This window comes from Xenopus tropicalis, chromosome 5 (assembly GCF_000004195.4).
Source record: "Xenopus tropicalis strain Nigerian chromosome 5, UCB_Xtro_10.0, whole genome shotgun sequence".
NCBI classification, from domain to species: domain Eukaryota; kingdom Metazoa; phylum Chordata; class Amphibia; order Anura; family Pipidae; genus Xenopus; species Xenopus tropicalis.
This window is the reverse complement of record NC_030681.2, coordinates 5,774,954-5,793,139: the sequence shown is the minus strand read 5'-3', so window position 1 is coordinate 5,793,139 and position 18,186 is coordinate 5,774,954. Positions and strand designations below refer to the sequence as shown.

General features: G+C 44.8%; 1 protein-coding gene across 1 annotated transcript in view; it reads right to left on the bottom strand.

Annotated features, from left to right (window-relative positions):
- Window positions 1-8,791, bottom strand: part of LOC101732808 (phospholipase B1, membrane-associated) — a 51,120-nt gene extending 42,329 nt beyond the window's left edge. Inside the window, exons 1-11 of the mRNA XM_031902842.1 lie at window positions 8,681-8,791; window positions 5,785-5,834; window positions 3,240-3,300; window positions 2,135-2,193; window positions 1,740-1,771; window positions 1,562-1,605; window positions 1,384-1,435; window positions 1,035-1,086; window positions 794-868; window positions 349-411; window positions 145-227 (exon numbers count right to left, since the gene is read on the bottom strand). Coding sequence (XP_031758702.1) covers window positions 145-227; window positions 349-411; window positions 794-868; window positions 1,035-1,086; window positions 1,384-1,435; window positions 1,562-1,605; window positions 1,740-1,771; window positions 2,135-2,193; window positions 3,240-3,300; window positions 5,785-5,834; window positions 8,681-8,744 — 635 coding nt within the window. The 5' untranslated portion in view covers window positions 8,745-8,791. The remainder of the gene's footprint in view (window positions 1-144; window positions 228-348; window positions 412-793; window positions 869-1,034; window positions 1,087-1,383; window positions 1,436-1,561; window positions 1,606-1,739; window positions 1,772-2,134; window positions 2,194-3,239; window positions 3,301-5,784; window positions 5,835-8,680) is intronic.
- Between the last annotated feature and the right edge of the window lie 9,395 nt (window positions 8,792-18,186).

Here is an 18,186-nt window from a genome sequence, read left to right as displayed (position 1 = left end):
AGATCATGTCACTGACAGATTGAGGGAAAATAAACAAACATACAAGAACAAAGCTGGGGGACCTTTAGTGCCACTGATGAAGAGTAACTAGCCCAACCGCCATTTCCAGTTTAACCCACATTAGATATATTGCCCAAGTCCTACCTGAGCTCAGCTTGGCTGGAATGAGACAGGTACAAGCCATTTAGCTCTGTTAAATCCACCAAATTCACAAATGTTCTTGGAAGCTACAGAAAAGGGAAAGGAAATAAAATCTAATAAATGAAAACTACCAACGCACAATAAGGCACATAACTGGGCCACTGTTAGCAAAGGTTCTGCAGGGGAGGGGCTGGGAAAATTGCTTACTTCTTGGTGTAGATAATCAAGAACCCTCTCCAACTTTTCGATGGTGGCTTCTGTGTGATCCATCTATGATAAAACAAAACAAGGAGAAGGTGGATATCATTGTCACTCAAATATCTGAGTAGTACCAGTGGGAAGTCATCAGAGGAACACTGGTACTTACAGGCAGGTCTGTGGTCAATATGGCAACACATATGCAAGATCCCATTGCCCAACGTTGTTCTAAAGCTCTCTAATGACCCTAATAGCCCTAATCAGTGTCTACATGACCCCAAAAGGTAGTTTAATAACTCCTCATGTTTTGGTGACCTTAGGTAAGTCATGTCATCTCCCTGCTCTACAGGCAACAAATTTCATAGAAGCGCATCATAGGTTATCATAGAAGCGCAACAAAAATATCCAGAATTCTTGAAGATAAAACCCAAAGCTTCAAAAGAAATGTAATTACCTTATTACAGAACTCACAAGGGTCCTCAGCAGTAACAAAGATGGCGATCATCTTCCAGTCATTGGCAAAGGACATCTAAAAAGAAAAGCAGCGTAATTACCAGACTGCTTGGGGATACCTACGAACCATTCTTGTAAGCACAATTAACAACTAAATTGTTTCCATTCTAGGTTGTCAGTGTGGGGGCATGAGGAATTTGGCAAAATATTACAGATTTTGACCCAATAAGAGGAGAATTTACCTGTCTTTGCTTCATGCTTTCCACCAGTTTCTTAGCTTCATCTAACAGGTTCCTGGCCATAAAAAAACATACAAGGGTTCATCTATAATAACCAAGGTTAAGGTCTACATAGAAGGTCCAGTTGGGCCTCACCAACCCTCAGAGAAACTGCTGTTACTTGAAAAATCATTAGAAAAAAAACAGAATTCAGTTATATTCTGTTTTTATTTTTAATTGTGGAGTAAAGATATATATTTGTTGACTTATCGCGCTTCTCCAGAAGATGCTGCCAAAGGATAGAAAGAAGAAGAGGGCTGGGCAAGTGATAAGGTTTGGACCCAAGGCCTTGCTGAGAGCCTGAAGAACTTACTCTTGTGGTGAAGGAGAAATACGGGAGGCTGAAGGCAGTTTTTGGCCCATGTCTGTAAAAAGAAGATCACAGAAACGCCATGTTGGAATCAAAACTTAAGGGACTTACCATCTAGTGAGGGGAAAATCGGCAGCTAAATCAGGATATCATGGGGCAAATACTTTACATTGATACTTACAGGATTCCACATCCCGGCTGGCCCTCTGCAATCCCTGCTCCAAGCTAAAGAAAGGCAACACTAGGTAAGCAGTGACACTTCCGGCAATGACAGTTATTAAAATACATTTTAAACCCTCCCATATCAGGGTGCCGCTAACATAAACTATAGGGAATCAGATATTGTGCTAAATACCCACCTCTGAAGTCTGTTATTTGCACCATCAGGATTCTGCAAAAAAAACACCAAGCTTCTTTAGTCATATGTGTTCTGTATATTCAGCCGGTGTTTTCCCTAAAGTGTCTCACAATGGTAACTAACTGCTAACAGGTTAAAATATCTGGAATGATCTTTCGTCTCCTGAGTAATGATATCCCTATGGGAAGAAAGTCCTTTGTGGCAGAGACAGAGGGTAAAATACTGGGAGTCGCCATTGGTTCTTACTAGGTCTGTCGAAATACAGGGTCATATTGAAACAATGTAGCAGAAGCCAACTGACTGCCAAGCAGGCCATGGATTGTAACATTTGGACCTTGTGTTTCCTATAATCAAAACATGGATTCAGGGTGAAGCAGCCATGTTGTTGGTACTTACCAGTTTCAAGCTTCTCAAAGTGGATAAAACTTTGATGTCCAAGGGGCTGAGAGAATGAACTGTCGATATAAAAAAGTATATATATATATATGAAATAAATATGTATATGGAAGTGGGTAGGTATTATGATGAGACTAATAGGAAATACTTTATATTACATATCTGGCAAATGAAGCTTGCCCTACTGTCTCCATCTTGCCCTACTGTCTCCATCTTGCCCTACTGTCTCCATCTTGCCCTACTGTCCCCATCTTGCCCTACTGTCTCCATACTGTCCTACTGTCTCCATCTTGCCCTATTGTCTCCATCTTGCCCTACTGTCCCCACCTTGCAATACTGTTTCCAAATTGTCCTACTGTCTCCATCTTGCCCTACTGTCCCCATCTTGCCCTACTGTCTCCATCTTGTCCTACTGTCTCCATCTTGTCCTACTGTCTCCATCTTGCAATACTGTTTCCAAATTGTCCTACTGTCTCCATCTTGTCCTACTGTCTCCATCTTGTCCTACGGTCTCCATCTTGCCCTACGGTCTCCATCTTGCCCTACGGTCTCCATCTTGCCTTACTGTCTCCATCTTGTCCTACTGTCTCCATCTTGCCCTACTGTCTCCATCTTGCCCTACTGTCTCCATCTTGCCCTACTGTCCCCATCTTGCCCTACTGTCTCCATCTTGCCCTACGGTCTCCATCTTGCCTTACTGTCTCCATCTTGTCCTACTGTCTCCATCTTGCCCTACTGTCCCCATCTTGCCCTACTGTCTCCATCTTGCCCTACGGTCTCCATCTTGCCTTACTGTCTCCATCTTGTCCTACTGTCTCCATCTTGTCCTACTGTCTCCATCTTGTCCTACTGTCCCCACCTTGTGTTATTGTCTCCTGCAGTGTCATCTTTTTGCTCAGCTATACCTTCAACCTCCCCATTCTTCCTTACTATACATGAGCTTTGTGGGGCCCCAGTATGTTCTGGACCTGGGTTAGCTCCCACTACTTCCTTCCTCCCATAAAGCCAGCTCTCATGGGACACGGCTACCAATTAAAATGCTATAACACCTCTAAACATGCAACTACAACTGCCAAAATACTTGACAACCGGCTTGGTAACCTACCTGATGCCGCACTCTGATCGGATCGCCTGTTGGTGTTTATGTCACAAGGGAACAGATATTTCTGCACAAAAAAACAGAGATTGCATTAAAAATGACAACATGTGCCATGCCCAACAAACTTAGTCTCGTGCTAGAGGATTCTGGGAGTTGGGGTTAGTAATTCTAATGAACTGAAGGTGCTGATTGTGTGAAAATGTGGAAAACTTTGTTGGTGCATCTGGGGCACTCTGGGCACACAGTCATTTATGGAGGGGAAAGGTGCATCTGTTTGTGCCAGATGCTTTGGGTAAAGTAATACTGATAATACTAAAGTGTATTATTCACTCATAAGACAGCAATTCATCTCCAACTTTCCCTGGTGATTAAAGAAGCCTCAGTAATTAGTCTGTGCCTAAACTGATAGTCGAGTTCCTCTGTAATTAGCAATTTACAGCAAGTCAATAACCCTTTGGCAAAAATGTGCTTGGCTGCCGTGACTCTGCTTTATCAGGTATCGGCTGTATGAGCCCCTGGCACAGAGAGTGGTCCCCTGGCACAGAGAGTGGTCCCCTGGCACAGAGAGTGGTCCCCTGGCACAGAGAGTGATCCCCTGGCACAGAGAGTGATCCCCTGGCACAGAGAGTGGCCCCCTGGCACAAAGAGTGATCCCCTGTCACAGAGAGTGATCCCCTGGCACAGAGAGTGGTCAATAACCCTTTGGCAAAAATGTGCTTGGCTGCCGTGACTCTGCTTTATCAGGTATCGGCTGTATGAGCCCCTGGCACAGAGAGTGGTCCCCTGGCACAGAGAGTGGTCCCCTGGCACAGAGAGTGGTCCCCTGGCACAGAGAGTGGTCCCCTGGCACAGAGAGTGATCCCCTGGCAGAGAGAGTGGCCCCCTGGCACAGAGAGCGATCCCCTGGCACAGAGAGCGATCCCCTGGCACAGAGAGCGGTCCCCTGGCACAGAGAGTGGTCCCCTGGCACAGAGAGTGGTCCCCTGGCACAGAGAGTGATCCCCTGGCACAGAGAGTGATCCCCTGGCACAGAGAGTGGTCCCCTGGCACAGAGAGCGATCCCCTGGCACAGAGAGTGGTCCCCTGGCACAGAGAGTGATCCCCTGGCACAGAGAGTGATCCCCTGGCACAGAGAGCGGTCCCCTGGCACAGAGAGCGATCCCCTGGCACAGAGAGTGGTTCCCTGGCACAGAGAGTGATCCCCTGGCACAGAGAGTGATCCCCTGGCACAGAGAGTGGCCCCCTGGCACAAAGAGTGATCCCCTGTCACAGAGAGTGATCCCCTGGCACAGAGAGTGGCCCCCTGGCACAGAGCAATCCCCTGGTACAGAGAGTGATCCCCTGGCACAGAGAGTGATCCCCTGGCACAGAGAGTGGCCCCCTGGCACAGAGCAATCCCCTGGTACAGAGAGTGATCCCCTGGCACAGAGAGTGATCCCCTGGCACAGAGAGTGATCCCCTGGCACAGAGAGTGGCCCCCTGGCACAAAGAGTGATCCCCTGTCACAGAGAGTGATCCCCTGGCACAGAGAGTGATCCCCTGGCACAGAGAGTGGCCCCCTGGCACAGAGAGTGATCCCCTGGCACAGAGAGTGGCCCCCTGGCACAGAGCAATCCCCTGGTACAGAGAGTGATCCCCTGGCACAGAGAGTGGCCCCCTGGCACAGAGCGATCCCCTGGTACAGAGAGTGATCCCCTGGCACAGAGCGATCCCCTGGTACAGAGAGTGGCCCCCTGGCACAGAGCGTGATCCCCTGGTACAGAGAGTGGTCCCCTGGCACAGAGAGTGGCCCCTGGCACAGAGAGTGGCCCCCTGGCACAGAGCGTGATCCCCCGGCACTGATATTCATGGAAATGAGTTTACTATTGGTTTAAAAACTATAAAACCACAAAAATCCAAATATTAATAAATACCCCCCATAGTGATAGGTGCTTCAATCTCCCTAAGACGAGAGCGCTGAGCAGTCACTCCAAAAAGAGAGTAGAAACTCCTATCGCTTTCCCGGTCATTTAACACCCCAAAAGATTGCCTCTGCACCCCATTGAAAATTTGCTGTGTTTGTGTTTTTCTTCTTAGCATTTATTTGTCTACTTCTCTCCATCAGATTAACAACGCAGCTTTGGGCAAGATTCAGGGACAAATTTACCAAATATTGGACTGGGGGCGTCCGGAAGGATTTTGGGCAGTGTGATCATTTCCCCATTTATCACTTTACCTTTTCTGACATTTTTCCCACAGTGGAATTGTTAAATCTGATCCAGTTGGTATTATTTTTAGGGATCAGTAATAAATCAGGGCCTGTTCATTGAGATTACCCTTAATATTCAGGTTTATATATGAGAATGTGTTTGCGAGACCCTTTATGGACAAGATGGACATCTTTGAATCTAGGAAAGGCCCATCCCGCTAATGGCCGTTGGGAATGATGAGATTTAATGGTTTCTGCCTGGTTCAGTCCACAAAGCTACAGACAAGAGTAAAGACACATCCTACACAGCCAATCCCAGGAGAGTTCCACTAATTAGAAACTGATATAATTAGATGTATTTACCGCATCGTTCTGCCCTTCGTCTCCAGTATTGGCTTTCAGTGCAGGGTTTCCTAAAAGCAAAGGAGAATTCCATGAATTTAATAGAAGACAGTAATATGTATGAGGGAATATAGAGCTTTATGAGGTTGCGCTACAAGAAGAACAACAACTACTACTACAATCAGTAGTGGGACTAATATCTTCCAGGCTTCATTTTCTTAGTACATATGTATAGAAACTATACAGGATACCCAGCAAAGTCCTCTCATTAGACAGATTTCTGTCCCTAATGTTATATGGCTTAGAAAAGGGGCATGAAATGTTAAAGCCACTCACCTATTCCCGGCACACAGTACTGGGCCCTTTTGAATAAGGAAACCTGAAGACATGGGATGGATTGGCGCCCAATGATAACAGTCTAGAATGTAACGGCATCCCCATTGTTTGCTATGTATGTCATTACATTACATTAACATTTATTTATAAAGCGCCAACATACCCCGCAGCGCTGTACAATAAGTGGGTTACATACATTGGACATACAGAGTAACATATAAAGCAACCAATAACCGATACAAGGGGTGAAGAGGGCCCTGCCCAAAAGAGCTTACACTCTACAAAAGAAAGCAACATATAACCTTATGGGAAACTGTGTTATAAAGGTGCTATAATGGTGAGCAGCAGCCCCGTGTGTGTTTGAGTTCTCTGCCTTTGTTCTGGGCAGTGACATTCCGGCGTTACTAGATGTTGTCACCAAAGTTCTTTATATTTGTAGATATTGTACAGAGACAACTATAGAGATACTTACTGCCCAACCCAACTATTTCTCCCAGTAACAACAGTAAATGAAAACAACATATTTGGGGGAAATGTAATAAAAAGTTTTAGGTTGGCTACTTGTCTAGTAACCCATAGCAACCCATAGCATTTAGTGATCTACCAGTATCCCTAAGCCACTTTTTCTTCTCCACATTAATTCTTCTCTCCAGTTATTGTGCCATATTCCCAATCCACTAGCACGTTCTTCCACTTCTACTCTTTATCCACAAATCCCCATCCCTCTGCCCATATTCACATTGGTCTCATTTCTTTATTAATTCTGCTCCTTCCCACCAGTCCCCTCGTCTCCTACCCATAATCCACCATCACTTTCTCTCCCTTTATCCTTATTTCTTCTTTTCTCTGCCCCTTTCTCTTCTGCCATTATTACTTCTTCCTGCATTAATAACATCTCCAAATCCATATTTACTGTATATAATTCCCTAATTCCAAACATTTCTTTCTACTTTTATAGAGATGTAAGTAAATTGATTAAGGAGATTGGAACCCGTTGTTGTGCCGGTGCCAAGGCAAATGGCGGCTAATGGAATAACAGCACCCATACAATTAGCAGAATGATAGTATTGCACATTAACGAGATATCCCTCATCCACTTAACTCTCCTGTTCATTTACCGCTGAGTGATTTCACTGGATTTAACCATTACTTATCGGTCTATAACTGAGAGATTTCAGTTTGTACTTCAAAGGAACATATCATATGGGATATCTGATAGGAAATCTGCATTAAAATTGGGGACATTCAGCAAACGAATCAAATTGACATGTAAAATAGTTCATTAATTTCGTTGACGCTCTATAAATCCATGGTAATAAAAATACATTGCCAAAATGTATTTAACTCTTTATAAGATGAACAGGGAGGTTTTGAATTCTATTGTTTTATTCCAATCATTTTTATTAGAAAATGATGATAAACAGGAAATAGTGATGAGCGAATCTGTCCCAATATTTCCAAAAAATTGGAAAAATTCATAAAATGCACTGAAGTCAATGGGCAGTTTTTCACAGTGACTTTTCCCATATCGCATAAATTTTGGGGGGCCATTAGAGTCTATGGGCATTTTTTTGCGGCGAAACCTGGAGAAACATTTCACTTATTGCTAATAGGAAACAAAAGTAATGTGTCCACATAGCAACAAAAATATACATTTTTCATACTTAATTCTGCATCAGGGCAGCTGAGTGTGGAGAATTGGAATTTCTTTTTTGAAATTTTTTAATGATTTTTATTTTTTGTTGTTAATTATCATTATAAAAAACTATAATAAATCTTCCCCTTCTGAGGCAAATATAAGACTAAGATTTTCGTGGATCTGTAGATCAGCTGGAAGCTAGGTATTGGTTCAGCAAGGTGCCACGTTGATGCCCCTTGTTCCCCCCCGCGCGTAGCATTTTAGCATCAGAGGCGGGCAAGTGGGGGCCCATTGATAGTGCAGAGAACGCATTTTTGGTTCAGAAAAAACGAAATTCCAGAAATTCAGAATTTCGGCTCTATAAGTTACCAGGAGCGCCTTTTCGCCCCCCCCCGGTAACTTACCAGGCCGTCAGTTACTTGAAGGGTAGGTTCACCTTTACATTAGCCAGTTCTAAGCAACCTTTCAATTGGTCGTCATTATTTATCTGTTATCGTTTCAGAATTATTTGCCTTCTTCGTTAAACTCTTTGCAGCTTTCAAATGGGGGTCACTGACCCCGGCAGCCAAACCCTATTGCTCTGTGAGGCTCCAGTTTTATTGTTATTGTTACTTTTTATTCCTTAACTTTCTATTCAGCCCCTCTCCTATTTATATACCTGTCTCTCATACACTCCCTGGTTGCTCAGGTAACTTGGACCTTAGCAACCAAACTCCTGAACTAAAAATGAAATAACTAAAAAACTACAAATAATGAAAAATGAAGACCAACTGCAAATTGTCTCAGAATATCACTCTCTACATCGTACTTAAGTAAGAAAGAAAACCTTGGACCTGAAGGATGAATCAGTTACTATGTTTTAGGGGGGGAAATTATGTGGCAGCATTTAAAATTTCAGGCTGGGGGGGAGCAGAATTAAAGGGGAACATTCCCACCTCTTACCTGTTACAGAGCACAGACAAAGGGCAAAGAGGAGGCAGAGGGTCCCAGGCAAATGATGCCCCATTTGGTCTCCTCGGTGCAGCCGGTTGCTATGGAACCTCACTGTGTGCAGAGTCCCAGAGAAGAAGACAACCTCCCTCCCTGCTAATGCCGCTTTTATAATTTTCCCTCCACTGATAACTCAGCCGCCATAAATGGTTGTTATCATTTTCACCTTTGAGTGCTCAAGCCCTGCTGCCCAATAAAACTGTGTAACCGGCACAAACATCTCAATGCCACTCTTGTAAAGTCTAATCTGACCAGATGGGCCCCTCCGGCCTGCCGCAATGTATCTCTGAAGGGGATTGGATGAGGCAAAAAATGTTAAAAAAAATGTTAAACAAAAAGTAACGGACGTGTCCTATCCGCCACCAATCTGCATGTTCCATAAAATACACAGACAGACAGGTCACGGGGTGGTTTAAAGGGGACCTGTCACCCAGACATAAAGGCTGTATAATAAAATTAAACATGCCCCGCCTCTATGTCTGCCCTTCTTAGATATCACCTATATGGCAAATGCATAAGATTTTGGGCTGTTTTGCCCCCAATAAGGGGTAATTATATCTTAGTTGGGATCAAGTACAGGTACTGTTTTATTATTACAGAGAAAAGGGAATCATTTAACCATGAAATAAACCCAATAGGGCTGTTCTGCCCCAATAAGGGGTAATTATATCTTAGTTGGGATCAAGTACAGGTACTGTTTTATTATTACAGAGAAAAGGGAATCATTTAACCATGAAATAAACCCAATAGGGCTGTTCTGCCCCCAATAAGGGGTAATTATATCTTAGTTGGGATCAAGTACAGGTACTGTTTTATTATTACAGAGAAAAGGGAATCATTTAACCATGAAATAAACCCAATAGGGCTGTTCTGCCCCAATAAGGGGTAATTATATCTTAGTTGGGATCAAGTACAGGTACTGTTTTATTATTACAGAGAAAAGGGAATCATTTAACCATGAAATAAACCCAATAGGGCTGTTCTGCCCCAATAAGGGGTAATTATATCTTAGTTGGGATCAAGTACAGGTACTGTTTTATTATTACAGAGAAAAGGGGATCATTTAACCATTAAATAAACCCAATAGGGCTGTTCTGCCCCCAATAAGGGGTAATTATATCTTAGTTGGGATCAAGTACAGGTACTGTTTTATTATTACAGAGAAAAGGGAATCATTTAACCATTAAATAAACCCAATAGGGCTGTTCTGCCCCCGATAAGGGGTAATTATATCTACTGAAAACCAGGTCAAAACTGGACAGGTGGCAACCCTAGAGACAGCCTTCCCATAATTCAAAGCTTTCTGGAGAGCAGGTTTCCATATAATGGATCTCATACCTGTATATGTTTTTTAATAACTTCATTTGTTTAGGTAGAACCTCTAACCTGAAATTGCTGGTTTGGAAAAAGTGAGGTTTTTTTGCCAGGTTTTGCCCAAGGTCAAATTTTCCAAAAATCTGCTCTAGAATTTTCCCAAGAGGTCTTTCACCTGGGGACAGACAGACGGACGTCATTATTATCGATTGCCTTCAACATTAACCAATACCTTGTACCCCCTCTATAGCAACCAAGATAGGGAACCTACCTATGAATATATTGGGCAGAAATAAACCATTTCTATGCTACCCGACTCATATCGCCCAGGTCTGTAGCCTCTTGTCCTACTTCCCTCAGTTCATGTACAATATCTGTATTACTTTAAAAGTAAACTACTGAAAATTATCAGAGAAGAATATCAGTCTCTTTTCTTTTTTATTATATTTACTGTCGCTGACAGATATCTGTATATAAGTTTCTCTTATTAATGTACAATAAAAAACCTTTTTTCGACATAAAGCGATGTTCATAGAAAATGACTTCTGCTCCCAGTGAGTTCTGCTGGTTCCTTTACAGAAACCTTTATTTTTATATAATTTTATTTTTATTAAACCAAATGAAATAATTCTGCACTGAATTCTCCAGAGTCCCAGCGAGGCAGGAAAGGGTTATGTTACTTATTAGATTCTACATCATCCTCTCTGTATAATGAACTTGTGGCAATAGGATGAGATGAACAGCAGTAAGAATAGAGGCTACTGTGCAAGGGGAGACAGTAGAGTAAGATAGAGACAGTAGGGCAAACATAGTGTCAGTAGGACATGATGGATATGGTAGGGCAAGATGGAGACAGTAGGACAAGATGGAGACAGTAGGACAAGATGGAGACAGTAGGGCAAGATGGAGACAGTAGGGCAAGATGGAGACAGTAGGGAAAGATGGAGACAGTAGGGCAAGATGGAGACAGTAGGACAAGATGGAGACAGTAGGGCAAGATGGAGACAGTAGGGCAAGATGGAGACAGTAGGACAAGATGGAAACAGTAGGGCAAGATGGAGACAGTAGGGCAAGATGGAGACAGTAGGGCAAGATGGAGACAGTAGGGCAAGATGGAGACAGTAGGACAAGATGGAGACAGTAGGGCAAAAATAGTGTCAGTAGGACACGATGGATATGGTAGGGCAAGATGGAGACAGTAGGACAAGATGGAGAGAGTAGGACAAGATGGAGACAGTAGGGCAAGAGGGAGACAGTAGGGCAAGATGGAGACAGTAGGACAAGATGGCGACAGTAGGGCAAAAATAGTGTCAGTAGGACAAGATGGATATGGTAGGGCAAGATGGAGACAGTAGGACAAAATGGAGACAGTAGGACAAGATGGAGACAGTAGGGCAAGATGGAGACAGTAGGACAAGATAGAGACAGTAGGGCAAGATAGAGACAGTAGGGCAAGATGGAAACAGTTGGGCAATATGGGGATAGTAGGACAAGATGGAGAAAGTAGGGCAAGATGACATCATTAGCGATAGATGGAGACAGGTATGACAGTGTGAAAGTAGGGCAAGATAGAGACAGTAGGACAAGATGGGGACAGTAGGACAAGATGGAGACAGTAGGGCAAGATGGAGACAGTAGGACAAGATGGAGACAGTAGGGCAAGATAGAGACAGTAGGACAAGATGGAGACAGTAGGGCAAGATAGAGACAGTAGGGCAAGATGGGGACAGTAGGACAAGATGGGGACAATAGGGCAAGATGGAGACAGTAGGGCAAGATGGGGACAGTAGGGCAAGATGGAGACAGTAGGACAAGATGGAGACAGTAGGGCAAGATGGAGACAGTAGGACAAGATGGAGACAGTAGGACAAGATGGAGACAGTAGGGCAAGATGGAGACAGTAGGGAAAGATGGAGACAGTAGGGCACTTTATGAATTAGTAGCCGGGAGTCTCTTTACTTTGTGCTCAGAAAACTCAAGCAGAGGTGACATCTAAACCTACAGCTTTGAGTTGTTGGTATGAGCAGCCTTGTTTCAGCGCTATAGTATGCTTTGTTTTAGCAGGTGTCCCTGAGATAAAAACCTTCAGTGGGGTGAAAAGTTGCCTTTATCTTGGCCGAGAGAAGATAAGTGACTTTGTCTCCTCCCGCCTGACTCCCTTTATCTTCAGCAAGAAAATGATATCTGGGAGTGGAGTAAAGGCATAGGCTGCATTCCCTTGTCTGGTAAACAAATATATTGCCCTGATTCTAAGGGCAATGGCACATAGGGTGGTTTAGAGTGTGTTATTACTGGGGCAATTAAAAGCTGTAAGGGTGGCCGATAAAACGTTCAAGAATCAGCCCCCGTTGATTTGATGGAAAGAAGAGCCGATCCAGTTGCTCCTCACGAAACCATTGCTGATCAACTCAACGGGGAGCAATCTCAAAAATGTAATAAGTAGAAATTTGAAATAAGAACAAAACCCTCTTGTTATTGTTGACGCAATCACCATGTACGTGTAGTATCTGACTACCCAACTCAAGCTGCCATATTGGCATTCCCACCCCCAATCTGTGCCAACCTGGATCCTGCCCCCCTCTCTGCTTCACTGTTTCAGATGGACCTGTTACTTTGGGTGACTGGGTGGAGGGTTTAAATCAGGTTTATGACCCATTTGAGTATTCAAAATCCACCCCAAGTGGTGTTCTCTGCAGCCGCCATTTTTATTTCTACTTCAACTTTGAACGTCAATGACATTGGACTTTCATTCTCCTGCAGGGATCCCCAACCAGTAACTCGGGGGCAACATATTACTCACCGCCCCCTTTGATGTTTTTTTTACATTTCTGACTTGGAGACAAGTCTTGGAAGCCCAGAGACAAGCAGAACCTCCTGCCGGCCAGCAGTCCCCTTGGGGCTACCCAATAGCCAATCACAGCCCTTATTTTCCATCCTCAAGGAACACACTGCCTCGCACACCCCAGTCCAACCCGGTTGTTTTTCATTGGACCTGAGCGGCATACTTTACTAAATATATATACAATTATCTCCTAGATAAGCCCCTTGGCGGAACACTCTAAAGGTCAATGTACTATGAGTTCAGCATCCAAACAAAACCATAGCGGTGAGTTTGTGTAGCGAGTCCCGGGCTCAGCGGGACAGAATGGGAAAGTCTGTTTTGTTTTACATTTATTTATATTTAAGTTTGAAAAATTGTACATTTTACTGAACATTTCCAATTCAATTCAGATTCATTCTATTGGCCGATATGTGGTCACATGTCTCCCTCTTTTTCTTAGAAAATTACAAAGTAAATACTAAGTAAACTCTGTAAATCATTACATTATTTCCCAGTGCAACCCAGGACTGTCCTCCAATCTCCTTCCCAGCATCCTCTGCACGAGAGACAAGCTGCAAGATAACTAAATATATAAATAGCAAATGCACATTTAGCATATCTGTTACCCCCACCTCCCATGTATAAGGAGCATAACCAAGATGCGTGACTTGCAGAAAGAAATGATAGACAGTCACTGCACTAAAAAGGTTGGTCAGAAAGTAAAGTTACATCTGAACTGGCAGTTTGATCAAACAGGAGAAATCTCTGCCTGACGACATATGCAGGGACGGAACTAGGGGAAGGCAGAAGAGGTGTGTGGCTAGGGGGCAATGTGGGGGGCCCAGGCATGTACCTCTTCTACTCCCCTAATCCATGTCCTGGTCCCCAGGGCCAGATTTGAAATTAGGGTGCCCCCTTTCAGCGCCCACCCACCTCATCCTAAATTTGCTCTGCCCTAGGCCTGGGTCTTTGTGGCCTCGCCACAAATCCGGGCCTGCTGGTCCCCCCATTGCTGGCTTATTGCTAGCTCTTGTGCGTTGGCACATCAAGACCCCCCCCCAGGGTGGGAATGTGATAGGAGGGGGCAGTGGGTCGTACAGCGGCTGAGGTGGCTGGCCGGGTTGCCCAGGGCACCTGGCTGGCTAGTCCCGGCACTAAACACACGTGCCAGAATTGGTAAATGTGGCCTATGCATGTGCCTAGGGCGGCAGTTTCTGGGGTGGGGGTTGTGATCCTTAGGTGTATATATATATATAGCTGGGGGTATGGGGGGATAGGGGGCGGCAGGCTCTGCGGAAGTGACATGGTACTGAGCGCTTCATGTTGCGCACTAGGGATGCACGGAATCCAGGATTCGGCCAACATTCTGAATCCAAGCTCCTGGCAGAACCGAAACCAAATCCTAAAAATCAATTGACTTTTTGTAATGTAAACACAGGAGTTGAAAGTGTTTTGCCGTGCGTTGCGTGCGCGGTGACATTTAACCCTTCCAAAACCTAATTAGCATGTTCTAATTAGGATTCGGTTAGGTATTCAGCTGAATCCTTTATGAAGGGGTTGGGGGTTCGGCAGAATCCAAAAAAATGGATTTGGTGCATCCCTATTCCGCACACAATGTAGGGGCTCATTTAGGTCCGGTGCCTGGGGCAGCACCAGATGTAAATACACCCCATGGTGCAACTGTACCATTATCATCCAATATTACTGCCCAACCAGCAAGAGAGATCTCTGCAAAGACAGATAATTGAATTTCCAGCCATGAAGGGCTTTCTGTTGATGGTTTCCCGTCCCAGATACCTGCCATCTTTGTAGGGGAAGGAGGTATGGCAGTGCTTGGGGTGCCATTACGTAATGTGCTTGGGGTGCCATTACGTAATGTGCTTGGGGTGCCAATACCCCCTGCCTCTCATTGCATATCATGTACGGGGGGTGTCTCTCACTGCCTATAATGTACTTTGGCAGGGTCGGACTGGGCTCGTTGGGCACTGGGAAAAAATCCGATGGGTCCGACTGGCCCAGACCCAATTCCCGCTGGAGCTCCCCGGGCTGCAGATCTCCCTCTCCCAACACACTTAGGGGAACCCCCGCACCCTGTATTTTGGGGGTGACAGTACCCACTTTTTCATACTGTGCAAATATGCCCTGGGGTGTCCCGTTTTACTTATACTGCTGTGTTATTCTATTAATTCACACCTTTAGAAGGGTGGGGTTTGAAGGGCGTGACCATATAAGTAGGCGTGATCTTTAAAACATGGCCCCACCAACCAAAACCATCTGCCTATGGCCTGACACTTAGGGCTTCCCATCTCACCATTAATGGCTGTACCGTGAGTTCGATCCCTGATGAGTCTGATCCGTGGAACAGTTGTTTATATGCAGAAGCGCATTTCACATTTGATTGAATGTCTAATTATCCCAGGAGCACATACCTGCAATGTATATTAATGACAATAAGGATCAAGAAGACATTTTGGTTCCCTGTTCCAAATTTTTAGAGCCTATAGTTTTATTAGGTACAATAATAACCCGAATATCTCTGTATTAGTAGAGGAAGATCTGGTTTCCATTTTGCTAATGTATACTCTATAAGCTGCGGTGGGACACTGATTGGAAGTGGGGGCATTAGTTTTAGGTGGGAGAAGGCTATGAAGGGGGCTGATATGGACCCGTGGAGCGGAGGAGTGGGAACGTGGCCATTTGGCCACCAAAGAAATCTGAGTCTCCCTGCCAGACAGTAGGTGAGGGGAAGGTACAAATACTGTATATTACAAGTTGCTGGATGTAATTTTATGAAATTGTTATTTATTTTCCAAGAGACTGGAGGGAGGAAGATTGTAGGGAAGATTATATGAAGGACAGATGATTATCAGAAAATGGAAGGTTACATTAGTTCAGGCAGGATAGAATAAGGTAAAGCAAACAAGGGAAAGTTGTGCTCATCTCTACAGTTTTAACCATTAGGTGGGGGAGTAATAAGGTAAACAACAAGAGCCCCTCTGCACCTCTGTAGGGCATTAACCCATTCTGTGCATTAAGCTACCAAGTAGTGATGGGCAAAATGTTTGCCAGGCATGGATTTGCAGCAAATTTCTGCGTTTCGCCATTGGCGGATTGTTTTGCGAAACAGATGAAAAAATTCGGGCAACACAAGAATAGCCGCGGGCGACAAATGAATAGTTGCGGGCGACAAAAGAATAGCCGCGGGCAACAAAAGAATAGCCGCGGGCAACAAAAGAATAGCCGTGGGCGACAAAAGAATAGCCTTGGGCGACAAAAGAATAGCCGTGGGTGACAAAAGAATAGCCGTGGGCGACAAAAGAATAGCCGTGGGCGACAAAAGAATAGCCGTGCGACAAAAGAATAGCCGCGGGCGACAAAAGAATAGCCGCGGGCGACAAAAGAATAGCCGCGGGCGACAAAAGAATAGCCGCGGGCGACAAAAGAATAGCCGTGGGCGACAAATGAATAGCTGTGCGACAAAAGAATAACCGTGGGCGACAATTTTTTTTGACATGCGACATTTTCGCCGTTTTGCAAATTTTTCGGGACAGATTCGCTCATCACTTCTACCAAGCAATGCCCTCCCCTTTAACCATTATCAACTAATAGGAGGACCCTGACCAAATAATGGACTTCAAAGGGGCTTAAGCCAAAAAGAAAGTCTGAAAATGACCAGTCTAGCCAGTTCAGGGGGGCAAAAAAATGGGGTTCATCACCATTAAGGGAGGGCTGTATGTAAAGAGCATTGGTCATGCAACTCTTTTTATAGAAAACAAATGGCAGGGTCGGAGCTGAGACCGAATAGACGGGAACAATAAGAGAATTCAAACGATTTTACTTCCGTGAGTAAATGTATCAGTTTCTATTATCATTCTCACCTTTGGGTACTGATCCAGGAATTATGTACCATAAAGTAATAAACGGAGCAAGTGATAATAAATGAAAGAAAGTCACCTTGGCAGGGACCGAAGCTTCTATATAGGTACAAACTGATTACTGATACCGGTTATCTCTCATGTTCTGCTCCTCCGCCAGTTATATCCAGCGCTGATCCCTTGTAGATTCGATTCACCCACCAACAAACTGATATTGTGCAGAATTGGAGCTAAAAATAATCCTGCTGAGCCATTGTACCCATAAGGCAACTCACAGTCACCCCAGTATGGCTATAGGGGTACCCAGGGCACAAATAAGCACTCACCCCAAATCCCCCCCTAACTGGCCTTCAGGCTGGGCCCCCTTAGCCCATAACAAGGTTACAGATATATAGAAACATTGGGGTAACAGTCACCCCGCTATAGTTCCAGGGGTATCCAGGGCACAAATAAGCACTCACCCCAAATCCCCCCCTAACTGGCCTTCAGGCTGGGCCCCCTTAGCCCATAACAAGGTTACAGATATATAGAAACATTGGGGTAACAGTCACCCCGCTATAGTTCCAGGGGTACCCAGGGCACAAATAAGCACTCACCCCAAATCCCCCCCTAACTGGCCTTCAGGCTGGGCCCCCTTAGCCCATAACAAGGTTACAGATATATAGAAACATTGGGGTAACAGTCACCCCGCTATAGTTCCAGGGGTACCCAGGGCACAAATAAGCACTCACCCCAAATCCCCCCCTAACTGGCCTTCAGGCTGGGCCCCCTTAGCCCATAACAAGGTTACAGATATATAGAAACATTGGGGTAACAGTCACCCTGCTATAGTTCCAGGGGTACCCAGGGCACAAATAAGCACTCACCCCAAATCTCCCCCTAACTGGCCTTCAGGCTGGGCCCCCTTAGCCCATAACAAGGTTACAGATATATAGAAACATTGGGGTAACAGTCACCCCGCTATAGTTCCAGGGGTACCCAGGGCACAAATAAGCACTCACCCCAAATCCCCCCCTAACTGGCCTTCAGGCTGGGCCCCCTTAGCCCATAACAAGGTTACAGATATATAGAAACATTGGGGTAACAGTCACCCCACTATAGTTCCAGGGGTACCCAGGGCACAAATAAGCACTCACCCCAAATCCCCCCCTAACTAGTTTCAAGTCTGGGCAATATATTTCCACTGCAGGGGGTTATGGGGCAGTTAGAGCCAATTCTCACCATAAGGAGTTTCCCATCAGTCTTTACTGCTTATTTTCTGTGAATAGTGAGACTTTTTTACACTTAATAAATGTACTATAAAAGCAGAGTTTTTCCCAGACCGGGAATAATAATATAAGAATGAGCTCAGCAAATGGGACATTTGGATTCCCTGCATCACAGAGAAAAAATCCATTAATAGGTGAAATGATACAGTGACTCTGGGCACAGGCTGCCACCTCCTGGTA